Below are 19,630 nucleotides of genomic sequence, written 5' to 3'. Positions count from 1 at the left end.
CGACACTGGGGAATGTGTTAGGCATTGGTAGAGTGCATCGGAGGGGAGGGTTCTGTGTGAGTGTAGGGTTAGGTTAAACCATGGTAAAATATCAGTAAAGTTTGCAGGTATTATACTATTGAAATGTAATAGAATATTGGAAATTTTACCGATCTTCTACTAGCGGCAATCCCCTGCAGAGGTTGGGTAAGAAATCACTTGTGTGCCGAGTTGTACGGCCCTGCAGCAAGGAGGGGGGGGGGGGTGTTTAAGCTCATGATCCTTAAAGGGAACCTAAACTGAGAAGAATATGGATTTTTCCTTTTAAAATACCAGTTGCCCGACTCTCCTGCTGGTCCTGTGTCTCTAATACTTGTAGGCACAGCCCCTCAACAAGCATGCAGATAAAGTGCTCTGAAGTCAGACTGGATTAGCTACATGCTTATTTCAGGTGTGTGATTACCACTACTGCAGTCAAATAGATCAGCAGGACTGCCAAGCAACTGGTATTATTTAAGGGCTCGTTTCCACGCGAATCCGCATGCGTCCAACGCATGCGGATTCGCACATGTAATGCAAGTGGATGGGCCTGTTTCCACTGTAGCGTTGTTGAGGTGCGTTTTTTTCAGCGGTGAAAAAACGCACAAAAGAGCCGCAGAATTCGCCTGCGAGTGGAATGCATGCGAATCGCATGCAATGTATTTAATAGGGAAATCGCATGCGTTTTCCCCATGCGTTTTTTGCCGCGAATTCGCATAGGTACCAATGTAAATTTACACAGGCAGTGACATGGTTAAAATCGCATATATCCTCACCTATGCGAATTCGCAGCAAAAAATGCATGGGGAATCTCATCCGCATGCGATTTCATCAGCGGTGGAATCCAGGCGATTCCGCACCGCAACAGTGGAAACGAGCCCTAAAAGGAAACCTCCATATCACTCTGTTTAGATTCCCTTTAATGGGAATAAGAAGAAAATTGAAACCGTTATTTCTGTTTTCGGCCATATATAGTTTTAAAATGAAAACGTTCTACTATGGATAAAACCCACACCTTTTATGTGCCCATTGGTCCCGGTTATTATTGCAACATTTAAAATAAATCCTTAGTACAATGTATGGTGCCAATATTTTATTTGGAAATAAAGGTGCATCTTTTCAGTTTTGCGTCATCACTATTTACAAGACGATAAATTAAAAAATAGTAATAACTTTTTTAATATACAAGTCAAGAAAGTATAAGTCCCTTAGGTAACTGTATTTTATGCAAAAAAAAGTGGGTACTATGGGAGCCTGTGAGAGGGAAGGAGTTAATTTTAAATGTAAATGTGGGTGTTTCTATGTATGTAGGTGTAATTTTTACCATTTGGCCAAAAAATGTCGTTGCGCATTATTTCAGATTAGCGTACTAGAAGTATGCTAACAGGAAGCAATGAATGGATGTGTTCCTAGTTACGAATGATCGTGGTATCTCATTGATTCCGGTGATCATTTACACAGGGACTTAGATTAATGAATGGGAACTGCGTTCCCCCTTCATCTCCCCGCTAACTGGCAGCTATGAGTAGCCACGTGGGAGCAAGTGGCGGCCGCCCGCCACTAAAGGCAAATATTTACGGCCCTGGGACTTCAAGTGAAGTTTCCCAGGCTGTAATTATACCGCACCTGGAGCAGTAAGTGGTTAAACCTACTGTATATACTAGAGTAGAAATTTTAGGTCCGACTCACTAAAAGTATAGGGGTCAACTTGTACACGAGTCAGACGAAACACTGCTTGATGTGTGTACTATCAGTGACATTATTCTCATTTTGCAGCAATTTACCCAGTGGTAAGTGATACATTCTTTATAATGGAAAATTACTGGGGGGTGAATAATTCCAGCACTCGGGGGCCTGGTACTAGCTACACTTAAGAGACAGGAGGGGTTAATGGCTGCCATACTTTATGCAGTGCAGTCAATGACCCCCTCCTGGTTCCCAAGTGCAGCCATTAACTTTGCTGGGCAGACTTATACTTGAATCAATAAAAAATTCCAGCTTGAAAGGGTCAAATATTGGAGTCAACTTATACACGAGGTTGACTTATATTCAACTATATAGGGTACTTTTTTGTTTTTGTTTTGTTTGTTTTTTCTAAATCTGAGATTCTAAAGTAATTGTCAAGGAATAAAAGGATAGTTGCAATGTTGTTTGGTTTATATTTGGTTACAGAAGCTTTGTATGGTGGAAGAGGTAACATTTGGGCATCCTACTGGCTAAGAAAATGAAGTGGTATCATTAGAGCTGTTCCTGGAGCCCAGCTTTAAAACGTTCCCCGGAATGAATTTCTCATATTGGCTCATATGCAATTCACTTTTTCTCCTGCGTTTTCTCCTAGGTAATATTTTTACCGCTTGTCATAAAATGCCTTTTAAGTCACCAGCAAGCAAGAAAATACTCAAAATTAAATTTATCACTTTTTCCATCAACTTTTGGGTACTTTTTTAATTGTAAAATGCTGAAAATTTAGTTTACAGAGAAGATGAAAATTATCTCCTAGGAGAGGAAAAAACAAATTGCATATGGGCCCTTGTGTTGTAAGAGCATCCCTGGATTTTATTTTTTGTAATTGCTGTCTCTTGCCCCTATATGTGGGTTTTTTTCCACTTCCTGTCTGTACAGGAAGTGATGGTAATTGAGTGGTGGACATTAGGAAATCAAACTATTTTGGGAGGGTGGGGAGGAGTTGAAACCCCAGACTATCTTGTGGTGTTGTCTCTCTCATTGCCTTTTCTCTGTGACTTAAAACATGGAAACTGATAGCACTAAGTTACACGGAGATCACCTGGATGGAAAGTGAGAGAGAAAAACTGCATTTTATTCTTTCTCCTTGGGTTGTGCCATATACCTGGCTGTCTGAGAACCTTGACTGAAATGGAATTTCCAAATTCTATATGTTTATACACTTCCGGCTGAAGAGAGAATCAGAGCACAGCCACTAATGTATGTTGTATCCCCTGCAGCGGATGAAGTTCTTGCTGCTACAGCAGAAGTACCTGGAATACTTGGAAGATGGTAAAGTTCTGGAAGCTCTGCAGGTTCTGCGCTGTGAACTGACACCGCTGAAGTACAATACGGAAAGAATTCACATCCTCAGTGGGTAAGAGGCAGTTTCCTGCAGTAGCCAGTGTGTAAGAAAGGACCGTACACATGCCCAACACATGTCACCTGTCCAATCAGCTGTTCCCATTGGGTGACATCACTGAGCCCTTGCTTTGTGGGGGATGATGGGAGGGGCAACGAGCATTGTTTGTGGGGGGGGGGTGTATTGGTGTCACTGGGGTTGAGTATATCCGTCCGGTGGATCGCTCACGGGTTATTCGTCGGGGGCCATACACACGCCTGATCGTTGGCTTAGGTAGTCATTCTCGCCTCAGCTGACTTAAGTCAGGCATGTGACCACGGCTTTAGGAACATTTTGTTGGTTACGGCGAAAAATGGCACTTGGGATAAAAGCAGAGACAACGGAAGCCCTAACAGTGCAGTGTGTATGATAGTGTGGTGAAAGGATACTCACAAAATGGGTTGCTGTATGGGCAAACAACTGATGAGGTTTGTGTAGACACCCAATCTCCAAGTATACTGGACTCTTGTAGCGAAAAAAGGTCACCAAAACTGTTGTCTATCCTCAGCTGGAGGGTAGAAAATGCAAAGGGGGAAAAGAAGGGGTTGTGTTTAAAAATCATAAAAACTAATGAAAAGTAAAATTGGAAGTGGCTTACGTCAAGGATGACGCACAATCTATTAAATAAAAGGGGAAAACTTTTTGTTCCACAAGAAAATGTATGCGCGCATCAAGCACCAAGTTGTACCCTAACAAATCTGGCTTTGCAAATTTGGCCAAATTGGCCTTTCATGAGGCGTTGCTCATGCAAATATGCATTTGCTTTCGCATGCCAAATTATGCATGGTCAAAAACCAATACCGCAAAGCGGTTGCCCTGCGGAAATTAGTTCATGCTACATTAGTCCTGACTGAGAAACTCCACCCCAAATGAAGCTCTGCCTTCAGCAGGGACACTTAGCAGTGAAGTGGAGAGGTGGCTGAACATGTGAGGGAACAGGGATGATACATACATGGTGTTTCCTTGCCCCAGCAGCAGCCACAGTGGCCTCTCCCTTCCCCCAGCGGCACCCTCAGTGGCTTCTCCCTTCCCAGAAACAGTGCCCAAGTGCCCCCCCCCCCCCCAGCAGCACCCACAGCTGATCCTCTGCCTCTAATACGTTTAGCCATAGACCCTGAACAAGCATGCAGATAGGTTTCTGACTAGATTAGCTGCATGCTTGTTTCAGGTGTGGGAGATTCAGACATTACTTAAGCCAAAGAGGTCAGAGGGACTACCAGGAAAAATCAATACACTAATCGATGTTGGTGTTCGACCAACCAATAGATAAATTATTCCATAGAAGAAGGAAACATTTTATTAATCGATTCAAACTTTTCTTTCCAATTGATCTATCCATTGATATCTGATCACCAGATCAGACCAGTAAAAAAAACGAACAGGCTAGAAAATGACAATTTTACAAGGATCCCATGCATTTCACCTATACTCTCCTGTTTGTAACCTCTGTATCTATGATCTGTACTCTGCTACTCCAGACTGGCCACCATGCTGTGCACGAGTTCATGACATCGCACCTCCTTATACCCTACATCTGTATAATGCAGCTTACTAATGAACATGTCCTGTGGGATAGCTCTGTAGTCCTGTCCCCTTGTATAAGGTAAACTGCACTCTATCACGAGGCTTGAGAGTATCAGGACATTCTGCCACCCACTGTCCCTTTTTAATATTCAAGAGCACCACCTGTAATAAACATTTATTGTCCCATCAGGTATTTAATGTGCAGCCATGCAGAAGACCTGCGTGCAAAGGCAGAATGGGAAGGTAAAGGGACGACATCGCGCTCTAAACTGCTCGATAAACTCCAGAGTAAGTATTTCATAACGTTTTCACTACAATTTATCATTTTTTTTTCTTTTTTTTTTTTTCTTTACCTCCCATTTTGGAGAATCTGCGAAAATTGCCAAACCATTCTTTTCCCACCTCTTGCAATAGAAAACTTGTGGTCGTTGGAGCCCCAAGGTCCCTATTGTCAAGACATAGGCAGGAAAAAAACATGTTTTTGGCTGCCTATGCCTTGACAAAGGGGACCTTGGTGACCTGGAAGCGATTATTGGCTGTGATGGTCAGATGTCCAAACGTGTGTGCTGGAACAATAAAAGGTTCATATCGTTCCTGAATAAGACTATGTGCGGAACCCTCTCTTGATTGATCAAATGAAAACTAAGGCTCTGCTTTCCAATAATATGTAGATATCCATAGTGGAGTAAACATAATTTTAATAGGCAGTCAAATTTGGCACACAAGCGTGGTTTTTTTTTTTTTTGTTAATCCTGATCTCCATTGGGCTGGTTTTATGATCAGTAAGTAGTCAGCCAGTGTAAATATACGGTCCTGGCAAGTGGCTGGAGAGCTTCTGTACATCAGAAATGCCCAAAGAATTGCAGTGAACTTTTTATTTTAATATTCAAAAAAAGTGCAGAAAGATAGTCCCTTACTTACGAATGCCTGACTTATGAACGCCTGCCGATCTGCCGGGATGATGTCACAAAGAGGACTACCTCTTCTGCCCGTTCCTTAAGCAGAGTAGGCGCAGCAGAAGCCACATCAGGGATGTCTCACCTGTTCCATGGTGGTGTAATGTCCCATCCCGCTGCGCGGCCATCTCTCTCTCTCTCTCTCTCTCTCTCTCTCTCTCTCTCTCTCTCTCTCTCTCTCTCTCTCTCTCTCTCTCTCTCTCTCTCTCTCTCTCTCTCTCTCCTGTTCACTGTTCCCCCGGCAGCTTCTCATGCATCATGTAATGACTCATTAAGGAGGCGCCGCCACTGGGGGGGCTTCTCCTGATTACGTCATTACGCGATGCAAGAGAAGCCGCTGGGGAAACGGTGAACGGAGAGAGAGGAGAGCAGGTGAGACTTTCCTTATGTGGCTTCTGCTCTGCCTACTCTGCTTAAGGAATGGGAGGCACAAGGAGGCCCATGGGAGACACAAGGTGGCACATATGAGACACAAGGGAGACCAAGGTGACATGGAGGGACAGAGGGGGGACACTGGAGGCACAAAGGACAGATGGCACAGTGTCCCGACCTAAGAATGGATTTGGGGTAAGAACAAACCTAGAGTCCCTATATTGTTCGTTAATCGGGGACCACCTGTACAAAAGTCTTCAATCTGTAGATTTATCCCCAGGCAAGGATAGTAGTATAGTGTGATATAAATTGATGTTATAGTGGGTGGTATTATCTGGCGTTGTGATTGTCCAGATGTTCGTCCCCCAGCTTACTTTGTGCAGATATTGTGTGTGTGAGTGTGAAGGGTCATTAGACCCCAAACAAATCAATGTTGTCGCCTACTTTTAAACTATTAGTGAATTTATATTGCACTATACTTTTTCCCTTCTGCCTACTAGATCAGAGCTTTATCTATGGCTGCTCTCGCACACATCCAGCCAATCAGAGCTCCTGTGTATGTGCAGACCACTGGGTGTGAATCTGTGCGGCTCCTGATTGGCTAGATGTGTGAGAAGAGTGGCAGTCAGAACTCGGAATAACTGGTGCTGGGAGGGGAGGAGGCTTGAGTGAAAGATTTTGTTGGTTTTGTATGCATTTTGTTTGAGCCAATCAATTCTCTAGTCACAGGCAATTTTGATTGGCCCAATTCCAAGCTGCATACAAATGGTAATTACATTTTGTCACAGAATGTAGCATTTTAAGCTATTATGTTTGATGTGTTTTCTTCACCGGACTCTCCTCTCTTCCTCCCAAGCCTACTTGCCACCATCCGTCATGCTGCCTCCCCGACGTCTGCAAACTCTGCTACGTCAAGCGGTTGAGCTGCAGCGAGATCGGTGCCTCTATCACAACACGAAACTTGACAATAATCTGGATTCTGTGTCTCTGCTCATCGATCACGTCTGCAGCAGGTAGGTGAAGTTTAGAGCTGGTCAGTGAGCGTGTAATGATACCAGCTTGAATGAAAAGAAAAACTCAAATCTAGGGCACAAACTTGTATCAAAAAGGTGCCACGTCAGGTGATATTTCCAGGTAGAACTGAGGCGTGTTTTGGGGTTGCCTCAATGTAGTAATAGTAAGAAAGTGGGATAGGCCCATGAGACCGGACCTCCAGCTGGTAGTGCCTCAACTCACTACTGCCTCACGGATCAAAGATTCTCTGTATCGAATATCATATAGATATTGGGAGAAGAGGCTATTGGGGTTAAGTGTAAGTGCTGTACAAATGCTAAGAAAAGCAACGTTTGCCTAGAATTCTTCATCAGTGTGCTATAACTGCAAACAAGCACCACGACCCACCTACCCCAATCACATCGTAATATACATAAAGTCAGAGTTGTTGTTGTTGTATTACATTGAGGCTACAACACTTAAGCACGACTCTCAGATCTACTTGGAAATATCTCCTGATGGGTCTTTTTTGATGTATACAGCAGGGAGAGGTGGCAGTGCTTCCTAAGACGGGATAGTTTTGAATGACTACCAGTATAGGTGTGCAGAGCCTAATTCTATAGGCAGGATACACAACTTGCATTCAAAACAAATGCACCAAAATTTATCATAATGGAGGATGTCCGCTTCCAAAAACAGTTTGCATGCAGTGTTCCTTATTGGGCCCATCGCATCCACTGCGATGAGGTCATCCGTCATGGAAGGGATCCTAACCTCTTAATTACCAAACAACCTTTAATGATTGATAACAAGTTTAGGGTACAAACCTACATTAAAAAGATTGTTTTAATGTGTGCTTATGGCAAATCCTAATAGTAGGGATAAGTTTTTCAAACAAAAAGTCCTTGTAGAAGGCTGACTGTGCACTTGTATAACACACACCTGCATAGGTCACATGGTAACCTACAGCTCCTGACTCCTATCTCCCATTCATTCTGAATACTAGTTTGATATTCTCAGCTACAGCCTTCCCCATTTTTTTCTTTTTCCCCTTTGGAGGAGAGTTCAGTGTCCAAACAAATCTGATAAGATATTGGGACAAGATCTGTCTTGTGATTTTGTAATGTTTCATTTCTTTTCTCTTCTATTTAGGAAACAGTTTCCGTGTTACACACAGCAAGTCCTTACAGAGCACTGCAATGAAGTATGGTTTTGCAAATTCTCAAACGACGGCACTAAACTAGCAACAGGATCAAAAGACACAACTGTTATTATATGGCAGGTCGATCCAGTGAGTACTCTCGTCACTTCTGTTTATATATTATAGTAGAACCTTATGTAGTCGCGTGACCCACTCAATATTTTGATGCAAATCTGTGGCCAGATGAAAAATAAAGTTGACTACTAGAGAGGGAAGTCAAAATGATCTACCTCTGTACAATTTTAAGAGCACAATTTTGTGTGTGTGTGTGTGTATAGAATGGAAAAATGTAGCGCGGTTGGGATCTACAGGTAGATCACAAAGGACTTCATGGTAGATTGCGATCTACCTAATGGGCACCCCTGCTATAGAGCCTTCCCTGTACCCACTTTTCCCTCAGAAACCAGGCAAAAGACTATTTGACTTGTGTATAAGCCCCCTCCACAGTAGCCAGATGTGCCCCCAGTACAAGTCTGCCCCCTCCCAATAGCCAGATGTGCCCCAAGGATGATACAGCTGTAATCAAGATGCCACTAGCTGGCATCAGTTATGAGACACAGCAGTTGCCACACAGGGAGAATCCCCGATCATTGCACCACTGACACTTAGCTTGCACGCGCCACTCCACAAGCCAGGGGACACAGGTAGTCTTGAGCAGCGCACTCTGCACACCATGTTGCAGAGGACGGACGCAGCAGGGAGCCAGCTGGCAAGAGTAGGATCACAAGTGCACGATCCTGTAATCCAGTAATAAAACCTGAACCACCATCCGTTGTGCTCCACTGACTCACATATAAGCCGAGGGGGTAACTTTTCAGCTTTTTTTTTATTTTTTTTTGTGTGCTGAAAAATTGGGCTTATATGAGAGTATACTGTATAAGGTGGTCGTGGCCAACCTGCATAATAGTTGGGCAGGTTGTTTTCTGGAAAACCCTGTTATCAGTTGGACATATTGTTTGCCAACATGTCCAAGTACTGTCCAACAGACCAAGTTTAGCTGATAGTTGGGTGGAATAGTTGCACGTGTGTATGAGCCTATAGATTTCCATGGAGAAGGATTCCCCAGCCTACATGCATTGTGGCTTTGCTGCTAATCACTGATAGTATGCTAAATGAGCTCCCGCTCCCCTTCCCTCCCCCCCCCCCCCCCCCCCCCGGCTGTTTACATCTCCACTGTCACTCTCACCACTCCCCCGCTGCCTCTGTCGCCACGGCCCGCCTGCGTCCCTTCCCTCCCTGCTGATTGGAGGGAATAGACACAGGCGGGGAGCGGACATATAGAGGCGGGGAGCGACGAGAGTGACAGTGTAGATTGTAGACACTGCGTGTCTGTAGCACGGCTGTGTGATTTATGTGGGATAGCAGAGCTCTGGGGGGGTCGGCTGGGGGGAGACAGTATAGCAACAGAGTAGTAGAAATACAGAGGCACCAGCAGAATAAAATATAGTATCAATTAAAACCAATTAAAAGGTGGGTGGCAATGGTGGACTTGCCAACCCCACAAAAATCAAAACATCACTTTGTATGGTATACATTTGTTAAATTTATTAATTTAGTACTCCAGTTAAAAATACAGTTTGCAATGCATTTCACGGGTTCCAAGCCCGCTTCCTCAGGCAAAAAAAATACAGCAGGAGCAACAAAGCAGTGTTGTGTACCGGTGTGGCGCCTCCCACAGAGGCTTGCAGAAAGGTCCGGGATGACTCCTCAGATGACATGCAGCAGGGGAAGGGAGAGGCAGATAGCAGGGAGGAACAGTTGCTGTATTGTCTGCCTCTTCCTGCAGCACAATATTCGTCTATTCGTCTAGACGAATAATTAGAAAGAAGCCAGAAGAGAGAGACAGCACAGCTGTTTCTACAGGAGACAGGGGGAAAAAAAGATTAGTACTTGTGAAAGGAACATTTCTATTCATTTAAATAGCATTTTGAAAAAGGGCCACAAAGCCTTCCCTGGTCTCTCTCTGTCCCCTAGTGCTGACCCACAATGACGTTATGCTGCCTCCAGGAGCCCTCGCACGCATGTGCAGTACAGAGCTGCCCGTCTTCGGGAGCACTAGGGCAGTGTTTCTCAACATTTTATTGGTGTGTACCCCTTTTAAAAGCCTGTACTCACCAAGTACCCCCTGCCATAGTAAACATTATCTCAAGTACCCCTTGACAAATATATTTTTAATCATAGTACATAATAATTGGTTCTAAACAATTTCCAAGCATTTACTATTGCTTTTAATTAGCTAAAATACTAATTTGGTGTTTTTATATAGGATTTATCATTTTCTAAAACTCTAAATTTGTTATACTTGGTTAATTATATCAAGCCGAAGTACCCCCTAGAACCATCAGAAGTACCCCCTGGGGTACGCGTACCGCATGTTGAGAAGCTAGGCACTAGGGGACACTAGTGCTCCCATAGCCTTTCAAGAACTCCCAAAGGCAGTTTGGAGCAAGGGGACCGAGAGGCCATAGATTCGTGTTTTTTTTTTTTTTTTTTTTCTCTTCAGATTTACTTTAAAGGGGGTGGTGTCATCCACCAAAATAATCTTACACCTTTATTATTTGATATATGTAACCCCCACACTCCAGTGGGATTAAAGTTCAAACAAAATGTGAATCTGTCTTCTAAAATTCTTACAATAAAAAGCATACCATTCTACTCATCTGTTCTCCTGGGCCCCTCTGTGCTGTTTCTGCCACTCCCTGCTGCAATCCTGGCTTGTAATTGCAATTTTTATGCAGTGTTTACAAACAAGACATAGCAAGTGATAGGCTGAGAGTAGGTCAGTGAGTGTCATACAGAGTGTGCAGGGGGCCTGGAGAAGGTGTGTACAGCTTCTATCCAATCACAAGCAGCACAGCACATTCCAGCTTGACTGCCTCAGCCCGACAGAGCCGACAGGGGAGAGATTAGATCATATAACAGAGATAATACAGCCACTGTGCAACTAGAAAAGGCTGCAGCTAGACAGAGCACATTAGAACAGGTATAGGAACTTATAGGATAGAAGAAATAAGGATAAAACATTTTGTTACAGTTTCTCTTTAAGGTGCAGTAATTTCCAATGTTTGGAGAAGTCAAAGCATTTCTGTTTCTCTGCATTTGGAGACTACCGCCTCTTTATAAAGGAATAGCGTCTCTTGCTGTATGCATCTGATGATACAGTGGGGAGCGCTCTCAATCAGGGATGTGCATGGGGCGATGGAAGCAATGTCTTTTTTTTTTTTACTATGTTTTTGGTGCAAACTTTTGACAGTGTGGTACCCTGTACAGCGCTGCAGAACATAATGGCGCCTTCAATTAAAACGTTGATAGAAGTAACCCTGCACTATTAACCCTTTAGTACCCAATCTATTTAGAGGTTTGCAAGTGCTCCAGGCCATTTTATTTTAGCACCTTTTATATTTATTTATTTTGTTATATTCCCGTGCTTGTAATTAGTGCTGCTGTAATGTGTATTTATGGCCACTTGTCACTAGGGGGCAGTGTGAGACAATAACAGAGGACTTCTGCTTTAGGTTTCTATGTTTTCTGCTAGCAGAGAAACCTTAAAGCATTCCAAGAATTTACAGTGCGAGGAGTTCTGCCGGCTGAGGTCAAAAGCCGTGCACTTATCTATTGAAGCTGCTAATGGCTTAAAGTGTACCTGTAGGGGAAAAAGTTGCCCCTACGGTGTACCCACCTCAGTGGGGGAAAGTTTCTGGATCCTGGAGCTCCCCCCGTCATCCTCCACTGGCCCGTTCCAGCACTGGGAACCCTGAAAATCTGCACACTAGCATAGATGTGCTTGGGCTTCAGCAGAAAGCCAAGCTTTATTTAAGGCATCATTCTGTTCCTTGGTGTTATACACTGTATAATACAGACAAATGAGGGCCAAATATACATAGAATACAATTATAGCAAGCAGTCATGCCTATATACATACATATACAGTTCATACATGGTATGATAAGGTTACGTGGAGATGCACTGTAAGGTCATGTTGACATAGTGATCAGTATTGTGCATTCCAGCTGTACTGGTCTGTGTAGTGTCTGCATACTGGGAAGGGCACTCTATCACCTGAGCGGTGACTTGCACACGCTGCAATCTGCCTGACACGTTGTACTGTTGGGCAAGTTGTTTGAAGTAAGTTAATTGCAGTGTTATGAATGAGGTCACTGTTCCTTTCCATAAGAGGATAGGAATGGTAATTGCGCACAGAAATCTTATAGGAATGAGCCGTGCTGGGGGAGGAGCACATAATCGAAGCTGCATGTAAACTCCCAGAGTCCTCTGCTTCTGGGCAACCAGTCCATCCAGGTGGATGTTTTCTCTTGCTTTGTGTACAGGTTTATCTGCTTCGGCCTCGCTTGACATTTTTGGGCCATGAAGTATGTTGGTGCTTGCTCACGGTTTATGTTCTGTGTAAAGAGAACCAGTGAAGTGCACACCCCTGTATGGGGGAGGAAACTAAAGGAAAGTTTTAGGCCTAATGGCTGGTACACACCTTGCAATTTCCCGTCAGAAATCAGACCACACGTCAGAAATGATCTATTCCACTGTCTAATAGTTTTTCTGATCAATTTTGTATAGAAATGATTGATAAACAGATTCGAAATCAGATCGGGCATGTTGGAAATTCTGTTCAACCGTATAGCTGAAGGAAGATTGCATGGCGTGTACCGGGCATTACAATAATCTGATTGCCTATCTCAACCAACCTGTACTCCTTTAGCCTCCACAACCAAATGGGATGGCACCACACCACCTCAGTCACTACATGTAAATGTATAAATTAGAGCAGCGCCAATCAGGGTATTGCTGTATAAATTTTATCAGTATTTATTAAAGGGAAACTGTATGGGGTCAGGGGAAAATGAGTTGAAGTTACCCGGTGCTTCGAATGGTCCCCCGCAGACATCCTGTGACCGCGCAGCCACTCCCCAATGCTCCGGCCCCACCTCTGGTTCACTTCTAGAATTTCAGACTTAAAAAAATCTCAACCCTGTGGGCTGAAGTGGTTTTACATCTGAGCAACTTTCACCTCCCATTCATTTGTCAATAACTTTATCGCTACTCATCACAATTATTTGATCTATATCTTGTTTCTTCCGCCACCAATTAGGCGTTCTGTGGGTGTTACATTTTGCTGAGAATTAATTTATTCTAAACTCATTTTAACAGGAATATTAAGAAAGCAATGGAAAAAAATCATTAATGTTCAGCTTTTGGCTATTCTAGTTTGAAATTTAATACATGCTGCCATAATTAAAACCTATGTACTTTATTTACCAATTTCTCCCGCTTATTACACCATTGAAATTATGTCCCTATCACAACGTATGGCACCGATATTTAATTTGGAAATAAAGGTGCATTTTTTCAATTTGCGTCCATCACTATTTAGAAGCCCATAATTTAATAAATCATATTAATATACTCCTTTGACATGAATATTTAAAAAGTTTAGACCCTTAGGTAACTATTTGTGGTGTTGTTTTTTTATTATTGTAATTTTTTATTTTATTTTTTATTAAAACTTGTATGTGGGTATTTTTTGGTGTGGGAGGTAAACGGGGGATTTTACATGTGTAAAAATGTATTTATTCAATGTAAAGTGTTTTTTGGTGTAGTTAACTATTTGGCCACAAGATGGCCACAGTCAAAAAGTCCTGGGAGCAATCAATCTCGCTACCAGGAAGAAGATATAAGCAGGGGAACTTTTTGATCTCAGAAAAGCCGCAGCGTCTGAAGAGACGCTGTCGGCCTTTCTCCGGGGGGGTCCGATCAGTGAAAGGTATTTATAATCCCTTTCATTGATCGCTGGGCTAACGGCCCCCAGTGGGAGCGCACACGGGGGGGGGGGGGGGGGGGGGGGGCAGCGGGAGCGCGTGCAGCTTAACTGGACGAAAATTTTCGTCCCGTTAGGCTGAAGTGGTTAAAGTCTGAAAACCACTGCGCCTGCGTTGCCGTGTTCTCATTCCCGCTGATGGCACCAGGAGCGTACTGCGCAGGCCCAGTATGGTCTGTGCCTGCACCGTGCGCTCCTGGTGACATCAGGGGAAGCGAGGACATGGCAACACAGGTGCAGTGGTTTTCAGAATTTAAAGTCTGAAATTCTAGAAGTGAACCAGAGGCGGTGCCAGAGCATCGGTGAGTGGCTGCACAGGATGTCTGCGGGGGACCATTAGAACCCCCGGGTAACTTTAACTCATTTTCCCCCGACCTCCCCCCCCCCCTACGGTATCTCTTTAATGATCAAGCAGTAATAAAACAACCCACCAATTTTAACATCCCTAAAAATGATCCAGATGGAGCGTTCCCACATGTGCCACCCATACCAATAGCACACTCTCTTACACCTTGTCTGGTACCATCACGCCCAGATCTTCAGAGAGGGGGAGAGAATCATATAACGTGCACTAGTATGGATATCGGTGTACTCCAGCTTCTGCTTGCTAGCTTTTAGTCTAATAAGATACCCCACCGTTAGTTGCAGCAAGGTCCTTGCTCCATATGGCTTAACTCCATAGTTCTGGGGTAGGTTCCCCTCCGCATGGTCAGCCCTAAGAGGCTGTCTTGTCACTTGTCTGCAGGTGGTCTCGCCGCGCCTGTCCCCGCTCGACCCAAACACTGCAAAAGTGACGGGGAGACTAGGACAAGGCCGCACTACAGGAAACTTTAGCCGGCTCGTTGCTGGAACAGAGCGTCCTCCGGATCACGGACTTGAGGCCCGCTCACTGACACGTTGCGCCCGCCCCTTGCGAGCTTCATCAGGATGTTTGCCTGGGATTTGGGGGGTATAAAGCCCTCGTTTTGCAGCTGTAATGCGGCGTTTCACCTCTCCTCATACTCATTAAGCTAACTAGCAGGTAAAAATAACAATTTATATTCGCTTCAGAGTAGTAATGCCTGTCATAGCATGCTGCATTTACGAACCTTTTGAAGGGGGATTTGTTTTATAAATTTTGATAGGCTTTTGGTGCACTTGGTTACAGTGGGATGCGAAAGTTTGGGCAACCTTGTTAATCGTCGTGATTTTTCTGTATAAATCATTGGTTGTTACAATAAAAAATGTTGGTTAAATATATCCTATAGGAGACGCACACAGTGATATTTGAGAAGTGAAATGTTTAACATTTATTGGATTTACAGAAAGTGTGCAATAATTGTTTAAATTAGGCAGGTGCATAAATCTGGGCACCTGTCATTTTTAGTGATTCCAAAACCTTTAGAACTAAATATTGAAACTCAAATTGGCTTGGTAAGCTCACTGACCCCTGACCTACATACACAGTTTAATCCAATTATGAGAAAAAGGGGGTCAACTGTAAGTTCCCCTCTATTTCCGTATTTTTCGCCGTATAAGACGCTCCGGCATATAAGACGCACCCAGATTTAGAGGGCAAAAATCAGGAAAAAAAGAAAAAGCTAAACCTAGGTGTGTCTATGATGCAGGGGTGTCTTAGGGACTTTTTACCTCCCCCTTTCCAGTTACATTACATACTATTACACCACATATGGGGACAGTGTTATGTGCTGTGTCCCCCTGTTCTGCCTGCTGTGTCCCCCTGTGCCTGCCGTGTCCCCCTGTGCCTGCCGTGTCCCCCTGTTGTGGCAGTGTCCCCCTGTTGTGGCAGTGTCCCCCTGTGGTAGCGTCCCCTGTGCCTGTGGCCCCGTTGTCCGTGTGTCCTCCAGTGCCGGTGTCCCCCTGTGCAGGTAGTATGAGTACACATACATTACCTGCTCCTGCCGCCGCGCTCCTGGCTCCCCGATCCTCTTCTTCCATCTACCGCTGCCCCCGCCGAACATCGCTGGCCGGTCTTAGCCGCATGGATACGCTATCAGCACACCACGTGCCGGGGTCACGCATGCCGCCGAACAACGCTGGCCGGTCCTAATTATCCGCGCAGGGATACGCTATCAGCGTGCGCCGGGTCACACATGCGTATGCGTGACCCCGGCGCACGTGGTGTGCTGATAGTGTATCCCTGCGCGGCTAATTAGGACCGGCCAGCGTTCGGCGGCATGCGTGAGCCCGGCACGTGGTGTGCTGATAGCATATCCCTGCGGCTAATTAAGACCGGCCAGCGATGTTCGGCGGGGGCAGCAGCGGGCAGCGGTAGATGGTAGAAGAGGATCGGGGAGCCAGGATTGGAGCCAGGAGCGCGGCGGCAGGAGCAGGTAATGTATATAGTGCTTCCCTGCGCACCTCTGCATCCCGAAATCCGTACCTTCGCCGCATAAGACGCACCCACTTTTCCCCCAACATTTTGGGGAAGAAAAAGTGCGTCTTATACGGCGAAAAATACAGTAATTTTCTCTGAAGAGTAGCAACATGGGGGTCTCAAAACCACTCTCAAATGACCTGAAGACGAAGATTGTTCACCCTCATGGTTTTGGGAGAAGGATACAGAAAGCTGTCTTAGAGATTTCAGCTGTCTATTTCCACAGTTAGGAACATATTTAGGAAATGGAAGACCACAGGCTATGTTGAAGTTAAGGCTCGAAGTGGCAGACCAAGAAAAATCTTGGATAAACAGAAGCAAAGAATGGTGAGAACAGTCAACCCAAAGACCTAAAACATCATCTTGCTGCAGATGAAGTCACTGTGCATCGTTCAACCATTCGGCGCACGTTACACAAGATGCTGTATGCGAGAGTGATGAAGCATGGTTCCATCATGCTGTGTGGCCAGTACAGGGACAGGGAATTTTGTCAAAGTTGAGGGATGCATGGATTCCACTCAGTATCGGCAGATTCTGGAGACCAATGTCCAGGAATCCGTGACAAAGCTGAAGCTGCGCCGGGGCTTGATCTTTCAACAAGACAACGACCCTAAACACTGCTCAAAATCCACTAAGGCATTCATGCAGAGGAACAAGTACAATGTTCTGTAATGGCCATCTCCGTCCCCAGACCTGAATATAATTGAAAATCTGTGGTGTGAGTTAGAGAGCTGTCTATGCTCGGAAGCCATCAAACCTGAATGAACTAGAGATAAACAGGAATGGTCCAAAATACCTTCAACCAAAAGCCAGACTCTCATTGGAACCTACAAGAAGCGTTTAGAGGCTGTAATTTCTGCAAAAGGAGGATCTACTAAATATTGATTTCATTTCTTTTTTTTTTGTTGCCCAAATTTATGCACCTGCCTATTTTTGTTTAAACCATTATTGCACACTTTCTATAAATCCAATAAACTTCATTTCACTTCTCCAGTATCACTGTGTGTCTCCTATATGATATATTTAACTGACTTTTTTATCGTAACAACCAAAGATTTATGCAGGAAAATCGTGACAATTAACAAGGTTGCCCAAAGTTTTGCATCCCACTGTAGCGGTCCATTATCATGGTTATATCATGAGCTCAGGTAGCTGAGATACCCCAACTATTTCAGAATACAGAGGAGTTCAGAGGCAGATGATGTAAAGAGGAAATGGCTGGCCTACGGTGCCTTTTTTTTGTTGTTGTTTTATTAGGGCAACAGGTTAAAGAGGAACTTCAGAATATTGTAAACAGGCTGGTAGATTGTTTTAAGTGAACCAGAGATCAACAGCATTGTTGCCAACTCATCCCTTTAAATACGGACGCTTACGAATTATACATGCCTTGTGGATAGTTAGATGCAGTTTAGGCACTGCTTATTTGTGAGAAGCCCCAGAACCTGTATAACTTAGATGTGTCAGGATTTAATTGGATGAGTTGGCAACCCTGATCAACTCATCTAAAGAATCGATACTTACCCGGGGCTTCCACCAGCCCCATAAGCATGTGCGAGTCCCTTGCTGAACAGCCCCAGTAACAGGCTCTGTCGTGTTAGTCCAGGTCTACTGCGCATGTGCTGGAGGTCTCCCATACTGGACCTGACAGCCTGTTACCGGGGATGATTATTGCTGAATGGCAGACCGCGGTAGGACCGCGAGGGACTCGCACGTGCTTATGGAGCTGGAGAAAGCCCACGGTAAGTATCCATTCATTAGATGTGTTAATCTCTGGTACACTTTAACCTCGAGCGGCGCTTCAGTATATTTCAATCCTCTCTGCCACCAGTTGTGGCTTAAGGATATAAATATGTCCGCGGCACTGATGGTTGCAATTTGTCTTAAATTTGTATGAATGAGTCTCAATGACCATTTTGTATTTATGGAGCTCATCTGTAAGAGTGGGGATTCAGATTCTTACAAATGCCTCTGGTGTCCACTGTTGCAAGATAAACACTACACAGATGAAGCCTCAAAATGGGGAGGAGTCTATTAAAGTAGACCTGAACTCTTGCCCGGGATAGAAGGAAAACATTGAAAAATGCACCCTGTATGTATTTAGTTTAGCCTGTCCAGTTCCCCCTCATCTGTGACTTTCTCTCTCAGCTGTCAGCTCAGGAATCTACTCTGCTACTGCAGAGCAACTAATTTGTAAATACAGAATATTAACCCTATGGCTGCTTCCATGAAAGCAGGAAGTGGACACACTGCAGATTCATTGCAGGATTTCGATCAGCTGTAACAAATAAAATATTTTTCTTTAAAGGTTATTCTGCTGTTGCTTATCTGTTAGAGCTGAGAGGAAGTTCTGAGTTCAGGTCCGCATTAAAGTCTATTATCCATGTGCCTAGCAATGGCCATGCTCCTCAGCAGATTTATGAACATCTGTAACACTGGTTTTCTATTAGACTTTGTAAAGACTTTAGCCGGTGTCCGCTTTCTGCTGCTGATACCCCTCCAGTGTTAGTAGTACCGTGTGCGTGCCGCCAGTTATACATGCAGGAAGAGGAGTTACTTGTTACGAGTATTGCTGTGCAGGCTGAAACTAAAAGATGAATTTTTTTTTTTTTTGTGCATGATAAATGTCTGAAAGTGGCAGCATTGTGTTTTTAAAGAGGCGCTGTCAGCCATACGATCTCAGAAAATTAACTCATATAGAAGTAGAAAAAATACTTGCTCTAGTTTTTGTGTTTTTGCGTTTTTCCCAATTTTGATGTGCATTTTTTATGCGTTTTCGTTTTCCATTTTTCTTTTTGGCAAGTGTTGTCTTGAAAATAGATAGTAGTGGTTAAATCAATGCAAACTACGTTTTCGAATCGTATTTCATGTATTCCTATACTTTGAAAGGCAAAACGCATCATCGCACAGACATGAGTTTGCGTTTTTTGTTTTTTTTAAAAAAAAAGGAACGCAGCAGTGGAAAAGACCACCCAAGATTCTTATTTTAAACAGGCTGCACTTCAGAATCAGCAAACGCATGTGTTTTTGGCAAAAATGCAGCTAGTGGAAAAGGGCTCTTACGCTGTCTATCATTGCCCGCCCTCCTCCCCTTCAGACAATCCCATCCAGCTCTGCAGTAGAAAGTGCGTCGTCTCATCATGAGAAATATTGGCCAATCTGAGAGGAACAGAGTTGTGGGAAGGGAAAACGAGAGGGAAGGAGGCTTCAGCCAATCAGGGCTGTGTCTGAGGGGAGA

The 19,630-nt window shown here is 44.2% G+C and overlaps 1 protein-coding gene across 1 annotated transcript in view; it reads left to right on the top strand.

Moving 5' to 3' along the window:
- Positions 1-19,630, top strand: part of WDR26 (WD repeat domain 26) — a 111,154-nt gene that overhangs the window by 75,538 nt on the left and 15,986 nt on the right. Inside the window, exons 5-8 of the mRNA XM_068232852.1 lie at positions 2,982-3,118; positions 4,857-4,954; positions 6,851-7,007; positions 8,140-8,278. Coding sequence (XP_068088953.1) covers positions 2,982-3,118; positions 4,857-4,954; positions 6,851-7,007; positions 8,140-8,278 — 531 coding nt within the window. The remainder of the gene's footprint in view (positions 1-2,981; positions 3,119-4,856; positions 4,955-6,850; positions 7,008-8,139; positions 8,279-19,630) is intronic.

This window comes from Hyperolius riggenbachi, chromosome 4 (assembly GCF_040937935.1).
Source record: "Hyperolius riggenbachi isolate aHypRig1 chromosome 4, aHypRig1.pri, whole genome shotgun sequence".
Classification (NCBI taxonomy): domain Eukaryota; kingdom Metazoa; phylum Chordata; class Amphibia; order Anura; family Hyperoliidae; genus Hyperolius; species Hyperolius riggenbachi.
Note: the sequence above shows the minus strand (reverse complement) of the source record. Positions and strands in the feature narration are given on the sequence as shown.